Genomic DNA, 21,548 nt, shown 5'->3' with positions numbered 1-21,548 from the left:
CAAATAATTAAAAGAGAAAGTTGTCAGACTGCATACAAATAAAATTGAAGAACCATTTGCTATCTGTGCATAATACACAGAGAAACACAGACACACTGAAAGTAAAAGGACAAGTAAATGTGTACAGGACAGACTAACAAAAAAGATCCTATATCATATAATTAAAATCAGACCCAGAATTTATGAGAAAATGCCTAAGAATAGAAGCAGTCACTTCATGATGATAAAGGTTCAATTGGTCAGGAAAATAAAACAATGATATAGTAGAAAGCAACTAATAACAGTCTCAAAACATATGTAAAAATTAATAGAACTGCAAGGAGAAAGAAAATCTATAAGCATAGTGGGAGACATCAAAATTTGTAATTATACCAACATAGAAATTTAGACTTGGAGCTGTAAAAATGAAATTACATTTTTAGAAGAAAAATTAAATTTACCGAACAACATTATTAAAAAAAGTGATTTCAGGGCGCCTGGGTGGCTCAGATGGTTAAGCGTCTGCCTTCGGCTCAGGTCATGATCCCAGGGTCCTGGGATCGGGCCCCGCATCAGGTTCCCTGCTCCTTGGGAGCCTGCTTCTCCCTCTGTCTCTCTCTCTCTCTCTCTCTCTCTCTGTCTCTCATGAATAGATAAATAAAAAAATAAAATAAAATAAAATAAAGTGATTTCAGAGATCTAATCTTTTCTACTAAAAAGATATTAATTGATAAATTTCTTCTAACCCAAGCAATGTCAACTGCCATGGATTATTTTGTGCAGATTGTATATAGTTCATAGGACCATATCCTGATGACAGAATAGGTCAGGCAATTAACTAACAGAATTTTTATAAGGACATTTTGTATAAATATTATTAAATAATGTTTCTCATATACAAAATTAATAAAGATAAAATAATCTTGCTATTATTTGGAACTGATTTATCTCCTTTATCTTAGAAATAGATCGTTAGGTAAGATTTTATCATGAAAAATTTTAAATTAACACCCACTTTTTTTTTAAACTCATCAATTAATGATCTTTTGTAAGTCACTAGAACATAAATGCACATTCTACACTCTCACATAAATATATAATAAATTTTGAGCCAAAATATTACATATTTTATTTGAAGCAGATTACCCTAAAACTAGGCATAAAAGGAGAATCATAAGTAAGAATAATTCAGGAAAATTAGTTTAATATAAAACAATGTGGTGCCAAGTTCTAATCACATCCATTTTTGAACAATTTCCTCTAATTAACATCAAGATTAACGTGGGCTTGCCGGCAGAGTAATGTTTCAAAACAGAAATCTTCATCTTGTGTTGAATACTGTAAGAACAACTGTCAACCCTTACACCAGCCTTTACAGGCAATCTGAGATCTCTTGAACTTCTCCTGGGAGGGAGAGTCTAGAGGAATATTTACCTTTTTCCCATAGCACCTATCCCAAGTTCCAGTATCAAGGATCTCACTTCTTGGGAGGCAAAAAAGTATTTAAAAATTTCATTTTGGGAGAAAAGTGTCCAAATTCAAGGCCCAAGGAAGACATTCTGTCACATTTGGGGGAAATTAGTAGATCTGTATTTTAAAAAAAAAAAAAAAATTAGAGTCACAAACTCAGTTGCAATGCAAAGAATAATTTAAAATTCAACACTATGTTCCTTTGATATACTAATCTTCACCAAGAATTATTCACATAATCTTGACTGTTAAGTAACCAGACAACAAATTTTAGGTGCCTCCTAAGGTCTATGATATAGAAGTTAATAGAGAGCTACTATTTTGTAAACTAATTAAGTAGCAGAAATCAACGCAAAGATGTGTAATATAATTAGATAGAGTGTGATAGTCATGCTTGTAAAGCATTCTACAACTATAGTTCTAAACTCTTTCTCTTTTCCAGACTAGAACATTGTGATGGCTGCTATCTGTCTTGAGCCATAAGGTCCTGAAGAGAAAGATCCAGAAAAAGTAAACAATGTAAATTTCAATGTCTCTGTTATTGAATCTAAAATTTTTCTTCAAAGATTAATAAAAACAAATTAATCATATGCATGCTAGTATTAAGTACATCAAATTAGACTATAAAATTTAGTGGAACACTCAAGTTAGAAATTCATCTTGAGAATACTAATGGCTGTTTTTCTGTTGATATCATTCCTTCTGAGAGAACGAGAATAAGAGCAAGCAAAAAAAAAAAAAGAGGAAAGAAAGGAAAAGACTCAATAATTAAAAGGTAAACTGTTCAAAAATAAAAACTAACCAAAATATTCTACTTTTATTTTTGTCCTTCCATGAAATGAAAGTCCGATAGAGATTTCAAAGAGTGGTAGTAGTATCATAGCGTGTCATAGTTATCCACACCACTTCTTTCAAGAAAGCTGGCTTAATTTAGGAAATAAACTCTTTAATAAAAGGGCATGAAAGTGTGAAAAGAAATGGAATTTGAAGTAAAAAAAAAAAACTTGGACTACTATCTTTCAAAGCAAGCCATTTACATTCTGATCTCTCTTGCTCTGATTTATAAAATATTAAAAATGCCACAATCTCTTGACATAAAACCCACTTCATTCTAGAAGGACCTTTGAGTGTAATATCAACACCAGACATATATACTAGGACTTTAGTGCTGTCAACATCTTAGCCATACTGCTCTATAAATTGGATTTGTTTTCTTATTCTATCAAGATATTTAATATATGCTGTCTAATTTTTATATGGCTATATGAGACTTAACCAAATAAGCACAAAGTAGATACCAAAGAGAATATGTTCAACAAGCAAAAGAATGACTTTTGTTTTCATTTCATTATTTAGTACTTTTGAACAAGAGGACATGCCAGATACTGTTGTGGGCAGAAAATGCAGCCGTAAACCATTAGAAAAGAATCCCCTGGCTTCATGGAACAGAGACTAGTGGAGAAAGAAATACACAATAAACAAGGCAAAGAAATAAAGTATACACCGTGTTGGATGGTTATGAGTGCTATGGAGAAGAAACAGAAAAGACGGATTGGAAATATTAAGGAGGGAGCTATTTTAACTTTGAATACATTGATCAGGCATGGCCACACTGAGGAGATGGTATCTGAGAAAATTCCTGAAGAGTTGAGAGAGCCAGTCACATGGTTGTTTTGGGGGACAACCTTCCAGCCCTAGGGAATAGCCAGTACAAAGTCCCTAAGGCAGTCGAATGCCTGACATGTTGAACAGCAAAGGACACCAGGATTGTGGGTGTAGAGTGAATGAGGTAGAAAACTGCAGGAGATGATATCAGACAGAAAAAGGGAAGGGGGCAGCTGTTAGACCTTTAGGCCAATTTGAAGACCTGGGCTTTTACACTGAGGAGGGGAGATCTCAGATATTTGAGCAGGTGTGAAACAAAATTTGACTTACCTTTTATCAGAATCAGGATCTTTCTTGTTGCTATTTTGGCAACAGGCTGATGAAGTACCAGGACATAAGCAAGGAGCCAGTTAGGAAAATGCTGTCTAATCCAGATAAGAGATGGTGACTCTGACTAGGATGGAGCTGTAGAAGTGATTATTGGGGTTCAAGTCTACATATATTCTGAAGACAAAATGGAGAGACTTTACTGCGAGTTGGAATACTGAATGTGTGCAAGAAAGAAAACACTGAGGTTTTGGCCTAAGTCAACAGAAGATTGACGTGGCTATTAATTGAGATGCAGAAGAGTGAGTGAAGATCATGAACTCAATTTGGGACATGCTAAATTTCTGCATTTGACAATAGGAGTCTGAAGGTCATGGGAAATGTGTGGATTCGAAATGTTAATTCCAGAGTCATCAACACTTAGATGATATGGAGAGCCAGGAGATAGAAGAGATCATCAATTGTGTCAGCCCAGATGGGAAGAGAAAAGATACAGGTACCGAGTCCTGGAATCATCAAGCATTAAAGGGTCTGGAGGATCAGGAGTGTCCGACAACAAACACTGAGGAGTGACCAGTGAGGTAGGAGGAAAAGTAGTTAAGTGTGCTGCCCTAGAGCCAAATGAAGAAAGTGTTTCAGAAAAGTGGGTAGTAACTGCTGACTAACAGGAATGAGACTGAGAATTGACCAATGCATTTAGCAATGTGGAGATTATAGATAATGTTCACAAAGCAGAGTAGATGAAGTTTAGGGGGTAAATGCCCAGCTAGAGTGAATTCAAGAGAAAATGAAGAAAATGTGGAGAGAGATGAGAAATAATGAGTGTATATAATTTTTTTTAACTTTTGCTGTAAAGGGAAAGAAATGGGGTGGTGACTTAGTAAGGTGAGGTTGTTAATAGAATTTTTTTAAGATGGGAGAAATATAAGAACATTTAATATTGTTGGTTATAACCCACCAAAGATGGATACACTGATGATGTAGGAAAAGAAGGGGAAAAGTTTTGTCCTGAAATAGCAAGAGGGGATGATTTCTGGACACACGAGAGGGAACTGCCTTTTTTCCAGGAACGTGGACAGTTCATTCCATTAGAGGATAAAAGGCAATGGAATAACTAGAGATAATCCTCAGTTACAAAGACTTTACAAATAGACATGATATTCACTGGATTATACGCCTTACCTTCTTATTACCACAATATATTCCTAGGAACCATAATTAGCCAAGGTTGTAAAGTAAAGCATAAATATCAGCAACACTACACTCTAAGCGTTGAACCTGACACAGAGTAGGCCCTAAAATACTGGTTGTAGAAGTCGTTAAGTGTTGATTAAATGGTTATGATTAAATCAATAAAGCTAAAGGGTACGCCCTTTGTCATCATTTGAAATTAGCAAAAGTATTCAACATATTAGAGAGAACCAGAATTACCCTTTCACATGTAAGTAAACAGAAGTCTCAAAAGTTCAATGCTTTTCTTGTGTCATGGGGTTTAGCAAAGTAAAACTGAAATCCACGTACTATTATTTCTTGTTAAATACTTTTCCATGCAACCCATACTTTCTTGCTTATAAAAAGTATCTGATGGCTATAAAGTATGCTCAATACATTAAAAGGTAAAGTTATGATATTATAAAGACTTGAGATCCTTAAATAATTGTGTTTATATAATTGTATGAGCTCTAATAATCTTTTCATATTTCACTCATAATAACGTTGTTTGCCTTATTAAAACTTAGGAGTAGACATGAGAAATACTTTCAATGGCCCATGTCTCATAACGAAGATTTCCAGAGAAGTTTAATACTTCTTTATATCCAATGAGCATAATGAAATGAAGGAGATGGCTCAGAGTAAAACAAAAGTAAGCCATGAATAAAATCCTGGTGAGTACCACTTACCAACTGTGTGGTGTTGAACAAGTTACTTAACCTCTCTGTGCCTCGGTTGTATCATCTGTAAAATGGGAATAATAATAACGACCTCATTGGAATGTTGTGAGGATTGACTGAGATGATACATCTAACCAGTTTAATGAAAGAGCTGGATTCAGAAATCAATATTGTTTGTTATGTCTCCTGATTCCCTCAAGTGAAGAAATGAACCCCAAACAGAATTTCAGGCAGGTGTCTTAGTTTTTCTGTTCATGCTTAGAAAATAAACTATCTGTCCTTTTGTTTGGGAATTAAATAGTCTAACAATTTCATAGTTCTAGTTCCATACAGGAACAGCCCTAAGCTTCTATCCCACCTAAAGCTCACCCCTTTCACTCAGTTCAGGCTTATTTCAAGCTTTGAAGTCTGCAATGGAGGATGTGAACACCGTGGTCTCCCTTTATGCTGACATCCTATACTCATAGCAACAGTTCCTGACCCTTCCAGAGTCAGAGCCTGGGAAACTAAAACTGGAATGTAAGATCACAGTGGAATGTGGTTGACACAGTTGTCAGCTATGGTCAGGGCTTTCTGAATGGCAAATATACAATCAATGACCCTTCTGGGGTAGGTTCATGACTTTCTCAAAGAACACTTTTCCTCAGTTTTACTTGATTCACTCTCAGTTTCTTATTTGGAATCAATCCTCCAATTTGTCTCTCATTATTCACCACCTGGGGACCTAGGCTTCAAAAAATTACCAACTTTTTTTTTTTTTTTTTTTACATTGGAGGACTTGAAGCTTGCCTACCACCTGGGGACCTGGGCTTCAAAAAATTACCAACTTTTTTTTTTTTTTTTTTTTTTTTTTACATTGGAGGACTTGAATCTTGCCTACCATGCGACCCTTTAATCTACTACAAAGGCGGGGCATCTGTAGCCACAGCTGTGTCTTTTAGACATCAGACTCTATATCCTTCAGCTTCTGGAGGAAATACATCAAGCTCTCTTAAGTGTTTTCCCTGAAGCTCATCTCACTTGGCTCAACTGAAGGGTAATTACCCCAGCCTTCATACATGGAATGGTTACCATCTCAACCTCTGTAGAGTCTTAAAAATGGAGCTTGAACTAATGTTGGACTTACTAGTTGGATTATGTCTTAGCACTCTCTGTGAATAAAGTCTTACACCTCACTTAATTAGCCTCCCTTTAAAGAGAAAGACAGAAAGCCTCCCATTTGAATATCTGGATGCTTAAAAAAAGCACTGTTTGGCATAGTGGGAGTGTTCCGAAATATTAGCTATTGCTATTATTCATCATATCTTTATTATTTAAGATTTAAGGAGGGGATCGATGAGGAGCTGCTCACAGAAAAAGAAATGGGGAAGAAAAAGTCAAAAAAAAATTTAAAAACCAAGACAGTGTGGTGTCATATAAGTTAAGAGAGTAAGGTGTTTGGCTTTTTTTGTTTTGTTTTGCTCTTTGAGAAGGGAGCAATCACAGTGTCAAACTTTGCAGTGAATTTTAATAAAACAGACCTACTGCATTCATCAACTGCCTACTGGTGACATCATTTTGAGCAAGGAGTCTGAGGGAAAGCCAGATGTCAGTTGCTCAAAAGTGAATAGAAAACGAAGAAACTGAGACAGTGAGAACAGACAAGTTGCAAAATAAAGTGTCAGGAAAAGAAAAGATAGATTGGTGGCTAAACAGAGACACGGTGTTAAGTAACTCTTTTGTTGGTCTTGTACTTTTCCTTTTAAGAAATAAATTTGAATATGTTAACAAAAAAGGCAGTTGATAGAGCAAGAATAATTGAAGATAGTAGATACAGAGAAAAAATAATAATCAAAGGGACTTGAGAACAAGGCATCAAAGATTTAGAGGAAAGTATTAGCTTTAACCAGAAAGGGCAATGCATAAAATTGAAGAACAGAAGTAAATGAAGATGAGTATGAGAGTAAATAAGTGTATGGGGGTATGTGGGAAAAGAATCAGTAATGAAGGATAACATAACGAGTAGCTAGAAAAGGAATGGCTATAAAGAATTTAGGACATGGGAATTACAAGATGAAATAATTAATAGTATTGCTTGGCACCGAGATGCCAAGGGGCATGAAGAATGAAAGAGAATCACTAGATTTGCAAAATATGTATCCACTGGTAGCATACACGAGTGTATTTTTAAGAGAATGGTAATGATAAAAGCTTGATTACAAAGGTTAAAAAAGAGATATAAATAAAAGATACAAATATAATATAAATTTATTTACAAATCATGAGACACAAAGGCTGCTTGTGAACACCATTTCATTTGGCCAGGGGAAAATAACTAATTGGAGGAAATAAGCATACCTCCTACCTGTGAAATGCACCTATTGATGCTGTTATTATTACTGTAGATATTATCATCATTATCCTTAGCCAACCTTAACTGCACAATTTTACTGGGTAATAATGAACACTAGCACAAACTGAAAGCACTAAAACTCCTTACTGTCTACAATCTTGACCAAATTTTGCAAGTCCCTTTATTTACCTTTAAAAAAAAAAAAGAATTCTTAACTACACTCTGCTAAATGGTTTCCCCAAATTTTCCACTTCCTCAATGGCTAGTCTCACGTGTCCCTTGATTAACTCAAACAACATCCCTTCGTATCGTGCTGAGAAGATAACATCTGGATCGAGCTCTTTCCTTTTCAATGAAACCTAATGCCACTGCACTAAGCATTTTATCCCTTCTCCCGTCAAAGATGCTGCATCTTTTGCTCCCTCTTTTTATAGTTATTCTCTTTTCTTAATAGGTGCATTTCACATTTATTGAGCATGTACTATCTGTGAGACACTGAATTGATCATTTGACACATTCCAGCTCATTCATTTCTTGTAATGATCCTATAAGGCTGGTTCTATCATTGTTTGAATGAACTACTTTGACCAAAGTCATTGAGCTGGAAAGTTACAAGCCAAAAAAGATACTTAGTTAGTCTGCCTCCAGAATAAAAGTGATTCTCTTTTAAGTGATTAAGGTGTCACTTAAATACTTTGTGTTTTAAAATGTCAAAATATAAACATATTCCTGCTCTCCACAAGTAGCCTCTTTCAACTTAATTCCTCTTTGGGGTATACTACTAGCATACCCCAATTTATGCAAAATGCCTCCTGACATTTTTAAATGTTCAGGGTTTCTGAAGCATATACACACACCTCCTTTCAACCACTCCCAAGAGAAGATATCATCCCTCCTTCCAATTAAGGAAATTGAGTCTCAGAGAAGTCAAGTTACTTACCAATGGTCCCTCAGCTAATAAGTGGAACTCCAATTCAAATTCAGATCTTCTGATTCAACTTCAAAGTCTTGGCCATTCAGTTTATTACCAGTCCTTGTCTATCCTTTCTCCTCAATATTCTTTCCATTTCTATTGTCTTTCTTAGATTCAAGGCTCACAATCCTATTTCAAGTTCCCACAACCCTCTAGAACTATTACATTATCATGATATGCTCTCCCTAATACAATAATGGCCCAAGTGACTCTTCTAGCTTATATTTGTGATAGACCAATTGCAGTGGTGGTCCTTGTGCTTCAACCTTCCCTGTAATTTTGCCATGTAATTTCGTATTGCTTTCCACTCTGTCTCTAGGATTGACCATGAAGTATTACCAAAAGACTCAAGAAGAAACTTAAAAAGAACTTGCTTTTTTCTGCTTTGCTCTTACTCTTCTTCCATGACTATGAGAACCTGCCAGGGCTGGCCTACTGCAGGATTACACACATGGATAGAGCTGGGTGGCCCCAGTTGGTCCAGCCAAGGTCATCCTGGATCAAACAATAGCCAGTTAACATACAGCTAACTGAACCAACCTTCAGCTAACCAATGGCATAAGTGAGCTAGCCAAGATCAACCAATCCAAGTTAAGATCAGCTGAATTCCATAAACCCAAAATTTTGCACAAGATTTTATAGTGCAGTTTTGTGTTGTTACATAAAATAATTTTATTTTTTTAAGTTTTTATTAAAATTTCAGCTAGTTAACATACAGTGTTATATTAGTTGCAGGTGTACAATATAGTGATTCAACACTTTCATACAATACCCAGTGCTCATCAAAGTGTATACCTTAATCCCCATCACTTATTTAAACCCATCCCCCCACCCACCTCCCTTCTAGTAACTATCAATTTGTTCATTACAGTTAAGAATCTGTTTCTTGCTTTGCCAATTTCTCTCTTTTTTCCCCTCTGTTCTTTTGTTTTGTTTCTTAAATTCAACATATGAGTGAAATCATATAGTATTTGTCTTTCTACATAGTATAATTTTAGTGATAGCTAGCTGATGAGTATGTTATATAATCCATCTAAATCAAAATGGCAGAATAGTATTCTTCCATTATTACCTCACCATCAGTTCACTCAAAATTCTACTGATCATTCTATATACAAACTCCTATTGTTAGCTGTCACCATATATATGAACAGGTCATATTCCTCCACTGCCACTATATAAAATTTCATTCCTACACTACAACTCTTTGACAAAAATATCTGTCAGTTATTCTCCTTATTTGATTCTGATTTGGGATAGAAAGAATATCCTTGAATTCTTTCCAACATTTTTTTAAAGATTTTATTTATTTATCTGACAGAGAGAGAGAGCATAAGCAGGGGGAGCAGCAGAGGGAGAGGGAGGTCATGACCTGAGCCAAAGGCAGATGCTTAACCTATTGAGCCACCAGGAGCCCCTCCAAAATTTTTTGAAAATACCTCTTTAATATCACTTTACACATGAAACTTTTTGTATTTAATCATATGTCAATATTATAGCTCAAAATTTTTTCAGTACTTCTATAAGCTTCTAGTACTATATTAATTTAGATCCATTTATATATTTTTTCTAAGCAACTTTATTTCCTGAATTCTCTGGGAGCCAAATTATGTTCCTCTTATTCCCTATCCCCTTTACAAATATATATAACAATTTAATAATACACAGAAGACCCTCAATATATGCTAAAAAAAAGCGCTAAAAAAGAATTGTAAACTTTTATAAATAATGATTTTTAAAAATGGAAAACTCACTTCTTCCCTCCCCTTTCCTTTAAATATTCTTACTAAGTATATTAGTAATTGACAAATATCTGTCCTGTTTTCAAAAAATTTAATACTATTTGATCAATATTCCTAGTAAATTATTCTAATGCTCATTGACATACATATATAGAAATTAATTTATTTTTTGGCATTCTGAATAAACAGACACAAGTCTTTTCATATTTAATGCATTACAAATTAATTAGTTTTTAATATTTTATTTATTTATTTGACAGAGAGAACAAGGAGATAGCGAGAGCAGGAGCACAAGTAGAGGAAGTGGGAGAGGGAGAAGCAGGCTTCCCGCTGAGTGGGGAGCCTGATGCAGGGCTCGATCCCAGGACTCCGGGATCATGACCTGAGCCGAAGGCAGATGCTTAACAACTGAGCCACCCAGGCGCCCCAACAAATTAATTAGTTTTTACTTATGTTATTTTCTTTAATCATCACAAACTACCTTGTGAGGTGTTAGTATTAACTGATTTTTGTAGCATGGAAATCTGAAGTCCTGATGCAAGTTGATATATGAAAGAGTCACAATACAAACTAGATCTTCCTATTTCAAGTTTATTGTTCCTTCTCCATCCAAATGAATACGCATTTAGTTCTGGTTTTACCTTAAAAGCCCTCACTACGGACCTGGTACTCCACTGGTTCAGAGCATTGTAGATGATTATGATACTTTCCTATTCTTAAGGAGCATACAGTCTAAGTTAGGAAACAGGCATATAAGCAGATAATTTGATGATAAAATGGGAAATGATAAGGCTAAGAAACACAGAGGAAATGTGCCTGGGGGTTCTGAGAAGGCTTCCTGGAAGAGATAAATTCTTGGTTAAGACGAGTAGTGAGGCAAAGACATTGAGGAAGTACATTATGGGCATATAGATGAATATGCATGAAGAAGATATTAGAAAAGCATGAAGTTTCATGGGCTGGAAAAGCATGAAGTTTGTGTATTATTCAAACACATGGCATGACATATTAGCTAAAGTGGAAATGTTAGGAGATGGAAAAAGAAGTTTGGGACCAGGTGCAAAAAAAAAAAAAAAACAGAAAAGAATAGAGATTTGAGAATTATTCAAGAGATTAAAAACAATATGGCCCAGTGATGATTGAATTTAGGACTTTCAGTGTCTGGGTGAGGAGATTGAGCACCATATTTGGATGGGAAAGAGGAGGCAGAGGATGACTGAGTTTGAGGCACGTTGAATCTGAGGTTCTATGGAACATTAAGATGCATCTGTGCATAAGAAAGGTAAAAAATCGAGTGTGTAGCTTAGAAACATCAGGCCTGGAGATATGGAATTATTAGTACTCTTTAAACACCCAGTCACATATGAAAAACTAAACACTATGGTACAATATATTTTACATGGTTAGGATTGTTAAAATCATTGCTACATTTGTTCACAAAGCAATGTTGAGAGAGAAAGTGACTAAAGCAAAGCACTAAATCACCAACACCTAAAAGTATTGTATAAAACATAATATGTCATAAAGTTTGACCCTGCTTTGAATTCTATCCCATGTTTGTTACAATGATTTTCATTTTTATGTTACTGTAGTAGTTTTCAATTTTACATGCTTTATTTTTTTTTTCTGCAAAGAAAATTTATTTTACATATTGCTAGTCATGAATTTTTGTCGTTAGTTCACACATAAATCTGCCTAGTGCCACTATCCAAATGGCAGGACCAGTTTATGTCCACACTTCACTCTGTATTTACAAAGAGAATTTGCACAACTTACATAAATGTAAACTCTCATTGAAGGTTTAACAATGGAGATGCAACCTAACATCCATAATATCTGATGTTTTACAGACAGCAATGTTTAATGCCTCAAAACTCACATTTATAGTTATTTTCTCCTTCCAGCTAAATATCCAATGCTAATGCCACCAAACAGCATAGGCACACTCCTTACAAAATAGTCAAAAAGATTCAAGATACCAATTAAAGAAGAATAACTCTATTGCTTGCAGAAAACCTACGGCCCTTAAGGTACAGACTAGATTATTAAAAGCTTGCTTTAAAAATATGACAGGACCATCATTCTCTTTAAGGACCTGTGGATTGCTAGTGTTACTCAAATATTTATAATAGTCAAATGCAAATTAACATTAAAAAAAGTGTCAAAGTATTTGTAAAAGACTTTGGAACTATGTCCATCTAAATGTACAGGTTCATAATCTGTAATCTGTAATTCCAAAACCCATATACTTTGAAAACTGGTATTTCATTTTAAGTGTGTTGCTAACTTGACTGGTGCAAAACTAGACCTGTACTAACATGAGAGACTTATGGTCTTCATTTTTCCCATGCAATGGGAATATTCATAGAATTCTCTTCAGACACAAAAATGTATGATTATGAGGTGCTTCCCAGAATCCATCTGGAGAAGTGTTCCATAATATACATCATTTACATACAAAAAAATCAAGAAAATTCTGAACTCTAAAATACAACTGACCCCAGGGGTTTTGAACAAAAGATTACAGACCAGTATAATTAAAATTCAAAACTTAAAATTTTAGATTTTACTATAATCAAGATATTCAATACAACAGAATTGCTAGAATTTATTATTGTACCTTTAAGAAAAGATTTATCTGCACAATATAGTATGTATGAAAGCATTTCCAGTTTTCTCCTCTTTTCCCCAAATATACTTTGTTCTCTCTTCTTTTTACAGATAGAGAAATAACTTAAACATTTAAATTATTCTTAGAATCAGTTTGATAGTGTTAGGATCCAAACTGACAGAATCAGGCTTGAATAAGATATACAAAGATAATGCAGGAGGGATATATGCATAGTCCTACACTTAGGACCAAGGAATCAACTTCCAACAAGAGTTTAGGGAAAATGGGAACGCATGCTGCATTTATGCAACTCAATTATAAACCTCAGGTGACTACTGTCCCAGGGCATACTGAAAGTATGTTGAACTTGCCGCCATGTATAATGTAATCCTAGGCTTCTTTAATAAAACACTCTATCCAGAAAGAAAAATGATTGTTTATTCTATGCTTGTCACAGAAGATAACGAATAGTTTGAGGGGTCCAGGAGCCAATTTAACACTATTAAGCAACTCATATAATCTTAAAGGAGAGTCAGCATGATGGTGATCTTTCAAAAATCACCTTATGAAGAAGAGTTGCAAAGACTGAAATGTCAACCTTGAAAAATATAATAATTGGTGAAGATATGATACTTGTCTTTTGAAATGAATCAACTCTTTCTGCGTATTTAAACAAACCAGTTAGAGTTACTGAACATAGTATTGCATCTTAACACAAGATAAGCTGACTGAAAATGAAAACGAATGGAACAAGGGTTCTTCATATAGGGCTACAGGGTTTCTTGATAGGGATGTGATAAAGGACTCTAGGTGATCCTTTCCATTCTGAGAGTCTTCAGTATCTCAACATCACACTTCAAGTTAATAGTACAGCTGGGTTTAGAATTTCATCAATTTTTATTATATAATTTTTAATATTCATGAAAAGATATTTGCCACAAGACATACTTCATGGAGAGAGGTCAACTCTTCAACATTTCTATACTGTCCTTAAAGTAGAGGGCCAATCAAATTCGTACTCAAAAGAAAAATATAGTGTACTGGGGTGATTATTGCAAATCTTATTCATATTCTATAATATTTCTCATATCTAAAACAAACACAAGTCTTCTGTTCTTAAATAAGAAAATTGAGTCTCAAAATTAACTTTGTATATAAATAAGCTTGAAACCCTTAAAATGATATATTTTCCTATAACATAAGATGCTTGAGAAGCATATATTTCAAAAGACCTCTAACAATTTTAAGTTTGTGAGAATAAGGCTGAACTTTTGCCTTTTCTCTATTTTCCTAAATATTTTTTAAAGAAACTGGTTGAAATGTTTTTTGAGAAGAGAGGATAATACATGATAATTCCAAGAATTTTGAGCAGGTGTTAGGCATTTTTAAAGAAAGACAAATAAAATATAAATGGACAGCAGACTTCCAAACTACAATCACTTCCAAAGACAGACCACACAGCTAAAAATGGAAAATACATATTTCCAAATGTCATAATACTGTTTAAAGAGCAAGAAGGAGAAAACTATTCCCACGTTTGGGCAGTTGAATGCTGATCAACAGCTGACAGGCCCATCAAAACATACAGATAAAATTTTCAAAAAAAAAAAGAGAGACCAGACAGGAACTCAGCCTTCACACCCACCATCACCAACATACCACAAATTTGGGGTAAGATTTTTATGTGAACTAATAATCTATTTTTATATTTTTCTCACCAAAACATGCATATCATATAATTTAAGGGAAAAGATAATTATAAGAATAGAAATAAAGCACAGCTTATTTAAGTCTTGTCACTTTTGCAATTGCAATAGGAAGGACAAGTACTACCAGGAAGCATACCTGTGGCAGGGCTGAATTGAGCTGTCGCTGGAGTGAATCTCGGTCATAGATGACATCCTGCAGTCTTTGCTGGGCAAGTGAGAGGCTTTCTTGGGTCTCCCGAAGGGTGTCTAGAAGACGGTCCCTTTCATCTAGCATATTCACCATCAGCTGCTCAAAATGGGAGTCTGAGTCCGAGCCACTGCTTTGGGACCCCCTTTGGCTCATTGGGGTGTCCTCGTTAATCGTGGGCATCACTTCACACATCATTGCTTAAAGGAAGTAAAGGGGAAGGAAGTCTTAGTAAAGAAATCAACTGACCCTCAACTCACCAAACTCTGCTGCTCATTAGCCTAATTGTCTCTTTTTTTCCCCTACCCACTGCCCCAACTCCAACCACACTAAATATTTTGAACTCAATGAAATATGATTCATTGACTTCCTCCAATCTATATCCTTTCCCATTTATTGATAATGTATAAAGCTCCTACCTACAAAATACAGGTTGGTTCCACCTACTTCTCAAAGATTTGGTGTTTTTTGGGGCACCTGGGTGGCTCAGTCGTTAAGCGTCCACCTTCGGCTCGGGTCATGATCACAGGGTCCTCGGATCAAGCCCCGCATCGGGCTCCCTGCTCAGCGGGAAGCCTGCTTCTCCCTCTCCCACTCCCCCTGCTTGTGCTCCCTCTCTCTCTGTCAAATGAATAAATAAAATCTTAAAAAAAAAAAGATTTGGTTTTTTTTTCATGATTTATTCCTCCAATTCAATTTATAGTAGCATGTTATTCAACTTACTAGTTGATCACCTTTCTACCCCTGTAAGTTTACAAATCTCTTACAGCAAATACCACCATCTTACCCTTATTTGTTATATTGTTAAAAGCAAGCACAGTGTCTAGCACTTCATGGGTAGGAAGTAATTGATTTTTGAATGACTTAAATAATTGAATGAATTAATGTTCACTCTTTATTTAGGGAATCTACAAATAATTAAGGATTCATTTTATATATAAATTATATAATAATCAGTTTTTACTTTTTTTCAGATTTTATCAACAGGTTTTTTTCATACCAACTAGTTTAAAGTTTCTTGACTTTACAACTCCCATTTTATCACTTTTATGTGCTAAATTGTTAAGGTAATCTACACAGAGTAGATAAAGTGATATTGACTAAATTAAATGTAAGCTCTATGAAATAGACTGAGGTTGTTTAGGTTATTATAATTGCCCCTAATATTCTTTTGTTTCCTGTGAACTGCATTGTCAGTTTTCCATCCAAACAATACAAAATAACACTCTCAAATATTCCCCAAAACAGAAACCATAAATTACATTAGCTAATGTAGTTACTTCACATCTCAGCTGTTAATCACAAGCTTTCAGTCATGAAATAAATGAACTATTCAGAATATTTTTTAAATAATTTAATTTGATTTATAATAGACAACAGACTTCAAGATGCAACACTGATCTACTGTATGACATTTTAAAAAATCAGAAATTATCTCATTTTTTCCTTTATCTTTTATCTTGTGTTCAAAAAAGAATCAAACCCATCTCAATTTCAGCTGTTGTACTGAGGCCAGGAGCTATTAATTAGAGGGGGTGGTTTTGCAGAAGGCTGATGTGGAGAAATGCTGGTTTGGCTGTTGATCCTGGAGCATTCTTTGGTTTTATAATGCAAGGTCAATTCATTTTTCTGCCTATATATTCCTGTCCATTAGGAAAATATTTCTGGTGATATAGTCAAATAAAATGTCAAGACTTAACAGCTCAATAGTTAATACTTTTATGTGACTCTTCAAATAAATTGGGTTATTGAAGAGATAAATTCAATTATATGAGTGATTTGGTCAGGGCCCCCTGAAAACTAGGAGAAACTTTTTAAAAGATAAAAGGAAAGTATTTTCTTACTGATATCCTATGTAAAAAAATTACAGGGGCGTATGAATTTTAGGATAATTTAAGATAATACTTTGAATTATTGCTCATCACTCAAAACACTGGGCTACCTGAAGGCAAATATTTGACTTGTTAAATCACTCTAAAATAGGTAACAGAATAGATACGTAAGATTTATTTAAACGCACATGTGAGTGCACACGCATGCATGTACACACACACACACACACACACACATTCGTGCATTGTTACTGTCGCTAACCACCTAATGGATGAAAAAATAGTATTTTTTTTGTGTGTTTTTCTCAGTTTGAATATTATTTAAACATTATCACAAACCTGGAAAAAAGAGACTCTTTTCTAACTGCTATACATTTTCTTTACATTAATTGAAAAGGAATTGGAAAAAAAAAACTGTTCTAACACATTTGAATATTAAAAACAATTAGTTCACATGTCACGCATGAAAATCCACACACTGAACAGCTGTGTCATTCTGAGAAATCATTACCAGAAGCCAATGTGTTTCTTTTTGACATTTAAGGTTAAAACAAAATACTGGGAGAGGAAATGATTGCACTGTGACAATTTGTGCCAAAACACTTGCAAGGTTTACATTTTAGGGTTACTTAAACATTCCTAAATCTGTATTTTAAAACATCTCCTTCTTGGAAAAAAGCCATTAGCACATCTTGACTCTGAATTACTTATAAAAAGGTTTAAATTCCAAGGAAAAGCGTAATTGCAGCTACAACTTCCTTCTGAATACATGACCCTAATTCTAACAAAGGCTTGTTGCCACCATGAGATATTAGACATTCACAGACTTTAGACTCTTATATCAGTATAAAAGCTGGTCTCTGAATTAGTCAGTCCAAAGATGCTATGATGAGAAGCAGCTTAGGGACTTAGGGTCTTAGTCTATTAATTCTACACTCAACTTGATTCAATTCCACTCCTGCAGCATTGGAACCAGAACAAGTCACATCACCTCTCAAAACTTCAGTTTTCTCTTCTGTAAGTAGGGATAAGAATCCATGATTTTTTTTTTTTAAAACAAGTCCATTGTAAGTCTCCAATAGAATACTTGACTGAGATCACACAGTAAAATTTAAAGGACAATTACAAATACAAGTATTTATTTATTTTATAAGGTGACCAACATTCACCTTTGCAGAAAGAATATTGTGCCTTTACGATTCATTCTGATTCCATGCCTAAAGTTTTAATTCTGGTGGGTACTCTGAACTCTTCAAATCCAACTGGGAAAAATCAAGCTATGCTAAAGTTACTTAGGAAATAAAATGAATTTCTCTGCTTTTTCTCCACCAACAGTCAACCCAAATGAGTAAATCTAAAATCTTGTCATCAAAACTAGGAGAAAAAAATTTTCTACAAAAAATAAAGGTCACTTTCATGAACTAGCTTTGTTCTTGCAATAGAACTCGGATTCTAATATAAATTACAAAATACTTGTCTTGCATAATCCTGAAAATACAGTCTAACCTATTTCTTAAATGCATATTTAGATATTAAAATCAATTAAAAATCTATCTTCAATGTTCAACACCCTCTTATAGAAACGGACAACATCTGAAGCAACTTCCAGAGGCTATTTACCCTCTAGTATACTTCATCCTCATATGCCACTTTTAACTTTCACAATCATTTTCAGTATTAAAAGTTGTATTGTATCACATAATTCCTGAAAAACCAGGAAGGACGTCCTAACAGCTCACTTTGATATTTGCCTTTTCGGCACCCCTCCCCAAAGTCAAATGGATATATGAATTGTTATCCTTTTCTAAATGTTGATGCCTTTTTCATTAATTACTGAAGGTTTTAAGACCTAGAGATATTTATTTTGTTGTGAGAAGAAAAAATAATAAAATATTGATTTAATTATCCCGGTGCTTAAATTTAGCTTGAAGAATTTGATACCAGGAAAACCAACTCCCTTACTCTTAGTACATAACCTTGACTGTCTCCCAAATCTCTCAGATTTCAAAATAAAAGTTTTGAATGCCCACTGGAGTCATTGCCCAAGGGCTTTCGAGATGCAGTGTGCTTCTTAGCAATATATGCCTCTCAAGCAGTACCTATTCAAATATGATAGTGTTACAAAAGGCTTTTTTTCTGTCAATGAATCACTTCATAGAAGCAGATCACTGGGATTTAGACCCTCCTACAGGCAAAGATGCGATTATTCTCGGTAGTTAGTTTCCTCTTCAAAGATTTAGTCTTAAGAACCAACCCAGCTCCACCTCAGTTAACCCACAAGGAGTAATTCGGTGAGAGAAATCCTAGCCATTGTCTGATTACATTACATGAATATTCCTCCTCCTATTTAACTCTTTGAAATCTTCCCTGTCCTCAGGAAATATTATTATCACCTCTAATAGAAGCATTTTGCACTTTCTTTACCGATGGCCAAGAGCAGCTCTAGCCACACGGCTGGACAGTTATCGCTCAGCCACACCCCCCCCCCACCACCCTGAAGTTGACTTAATAATTTCCACACTAAAATTCTTTATCTCTCGCCCAGCAAGAGAGAGCCAAGTAGGGAGGAGGTGGAGAAATAGGAGAAGGGAGAGGATGGGGGTGGAAAGCAAAAGGTATGGAACAGTAATTGGCAAGGAGGAATTTGCATCTCATCTTCCCTGGGGGCGGGGTGGGGCCGGGGAGGTAGGGGGTGGTAAAAAAAATAAAGCGGAAGGGAAACCTTGTAACTCAAGCACAGTTTCTGTACCTAATGTCTGTAATTTCGGGTCTTGCTTCTTCAATAGATCAATGACAACCGCAGTCTCAGGCTTGACGAGAGGGGAAGCTCACGCCCGGCACTCCTGGACCATTTCCCTAGCAACCGGAGGAGAAAGGCAGCTTAGACACTCGAGTGCCCCGGCGCCCTCCCGGAACGTGCCCCGGCTGGGTGGCGTGGCAGCAAGCCGGCATCTTCCCGCGGCTCCGTCAGCAGTCCAAAGGAGAAGCGTCCATCGGAAAAATGGCATATTACAAATTTTGCTTTGGGAAGCAGAGCTCGGTTCAGACCATTGTCAAAGGGAGGAGAGGGGGAGGCGGCTCTTAAAGCAGTAGCGGCCCCTTTGCCGGAGCAGCCTGGACTCCGCGCGTGCAGCTGGAGACCCGGGGCGGGGAGCCGGGAGCTGGGGACTGGGTTTGACTTATAGAAACTTAACCAAGCCACACTGCTCCCCCTCCGCGTCCAGGCCACCCGAAGGGTGTCCCTCCAAACGTGAGCTTTGGGGAAAGGCGTGAGGAGTATCTGGAAGAGAAGTTCTCCACCCAGTCCCCCTCCCGGAGCCCCTCCGGAGTTTAAGGCGAACGTCGCGAGTTGGAAAGCTATGGGGAAGCGAGTCCCCAGGGATGCGGGAAGCACGACGGGTCCTCTCCTGGCCCCCGGACTATTTCTGCGCTAGGGTGTCTCACTGAACTCAAAAGAGGCGCCTCTTCTCCGGAAAGGCAAACAGTCGGCCCCCCACACCCAGTTTCTCCTCCCAGCCTCTTTGCAAGCCTCGTTGCTTGCATCAGTCGGCCGGAGGAACCAACCTGCTGGGAGCCGGTGCGGCTGCTACAGCATCTTCGCTCCTCACTTGCCTCGTGCCGTGGCTGCCGGGGCTCCTCCTCCTCGGTCTCTCCCCCCTCCTCTCCTTGGCAGCCGCCACCTCCTCTTCCTCTGGAACAAGGGCTTCCCCTGGAAGCTGCTGCAGTGGTTTCCACCGGCCCTTAAATAAATTCTGAAGTAATCACGTCTTTGCTCTCCTCCTCACGCACACGCGCTCGCGGATACACACGACTCCCTCAAAGCCGCTCCCGGGCTGCCGGCGCTGGCGCTGCTCCCAGTGCCCCCGGAGAAGCCAAGGGCTGGGGATGGGCAGGTGTGGGCAGGGGAGACGCTCTTCCTCGTCCGGGCTTCCCCCGCACAATGGTCTCTACAGGGAAGCGTGTGACCGCCCACGCCGGGGGAAGGCGAATGAATGCGCTTGGGCACCTTCTGGCTCTCTGGCCTTCCGTGCTTGTCATTTCTTTAAGCAGCTTCCTGCTCCCAGGACCAGGGCATGGTAGTCACGGCTGACCTGAGTCAAGCTAGGGTGTGGTGGCATCTGTCACTTCTCACTACCTCTCCAGCTCCTCTCCATTCACTGCTTTGGCTATAAGGGGTGTGTGTTTAGTACTCCCTGCCCTAGTAAATTTCAGCTTTGGGCGAAGTCTGGTTTCTAGAACGCGTTCCAGTTCCCCCTATACCTACACATCCCTTTACCTATTCTTTCCTTCTGCCGCTACTCTCCATTGATACAAACCCATCCAACCAGGTATAGGGAGAAAGCAGGAGACGAAACCAGTACCTAAACAAAAAGGAAATGTTTCAGTGAGGGAAATTAGCATATCCTAGTTTTAGTGAACCGGAAGAGGGCATGGAGGAGGGAACTGGGAGAAGGGTTAAACATTGGGTTTAATATGGGGGTTAATGCAAGTATCTTGCAAGAAATCCAAGAGGTATATTTCATTTTTGGTTAACACAAAGAGTCCAAAGCTAACTAAAGAAGTAGTATTCAAATGCCAGCTTACTTAAATTAAGTACAATATTCAGGAAACAGAATCTTTTCTTCTAGAGTAGCATTTACTTCATTTAGCAGCCCCACAGTGGAATGTGAGGCCATGCTCATGTATTTCCTCCTTCTCTTCTAGACTGTTACTCAAGTTCTGCATCACAACACAATCCTATAAGAATTAAGTATAAGAACAATTAGATGATTCATTAGATGTCTACTGGAGCACTAGTTCTCAAACACAGGGTGCATACAGATCACCAATGGAGCTTGTTAAATTGTAGATTCTGATTCACTAGAACTGGGGTAAACCATGAGATTTTG

The 21,548-nt window shown here is 36.8% G+C and overlaps 1 protein-coding gene across 19 annotated transcripts in view; it reads right to left on the bottom strand.

Moving 5' to 3' along the window:
• PPFIA2 (PTPRF interacting protein alpha 2) overlaps positions 1-20,447 on the bottom strand; it is a 467,388-nt gene extending 446,941 nt beyond the window's left edge. For 15 of the 19 annotated variants that reach the window (XM_073900588.1, XM_073900586.1, XM_073900587.1 and 12 more), the window contains exons 1-2: positions 19,409-19,670; positions 14,777-15,027 (exon numbers count right to left, since the gene is read on the bottom strand). In XM_073900588.1, coding sequence (XP_073756689.1) covers positions 14,777-15,025 — 249 coding nt within the window. In that variant the 5' untranslated portion in view covers positions 15,026-15,027; positions 19,409-19,670. Of the gene's footprint in view, positions 1-14,776; positions 15,028-19,408; positions 19,671-20,223 lie in introns of those variants that run through there. The other 4 variants (XM_073900595.1, XM_073900598.1, XM_073900584.1 and 1 more) reach the window with 3 other exon arrangements.
• Between the last annotated feature and the right edge of the window lie 1,101 nt (positions 20,448-21,548).

Source organism: Callorhinus ursinus, unplaced genomic scaffold, assembly GCF_003265705.2.
Source record: "Callorhinus ursinus isolate GAN/ISIS: 27379988/994484 unplaced genomic scaffold, GSC_fseal_2.0 scaffold14, whole genome shotgun sequence".
NCBI classification, from domain to species: domain Eukaryota; kingdom Metazoa; phylum Chordata; class Mammalia; order Carnivora; family Otariidae; genus Callorhinus; species Callorhinus ursinus.
The sequence above is the reverse complement of the archived record's forward strand: the minus strand, read 5'-3'. Positions and strand labels throughout refer to the sequence as shown.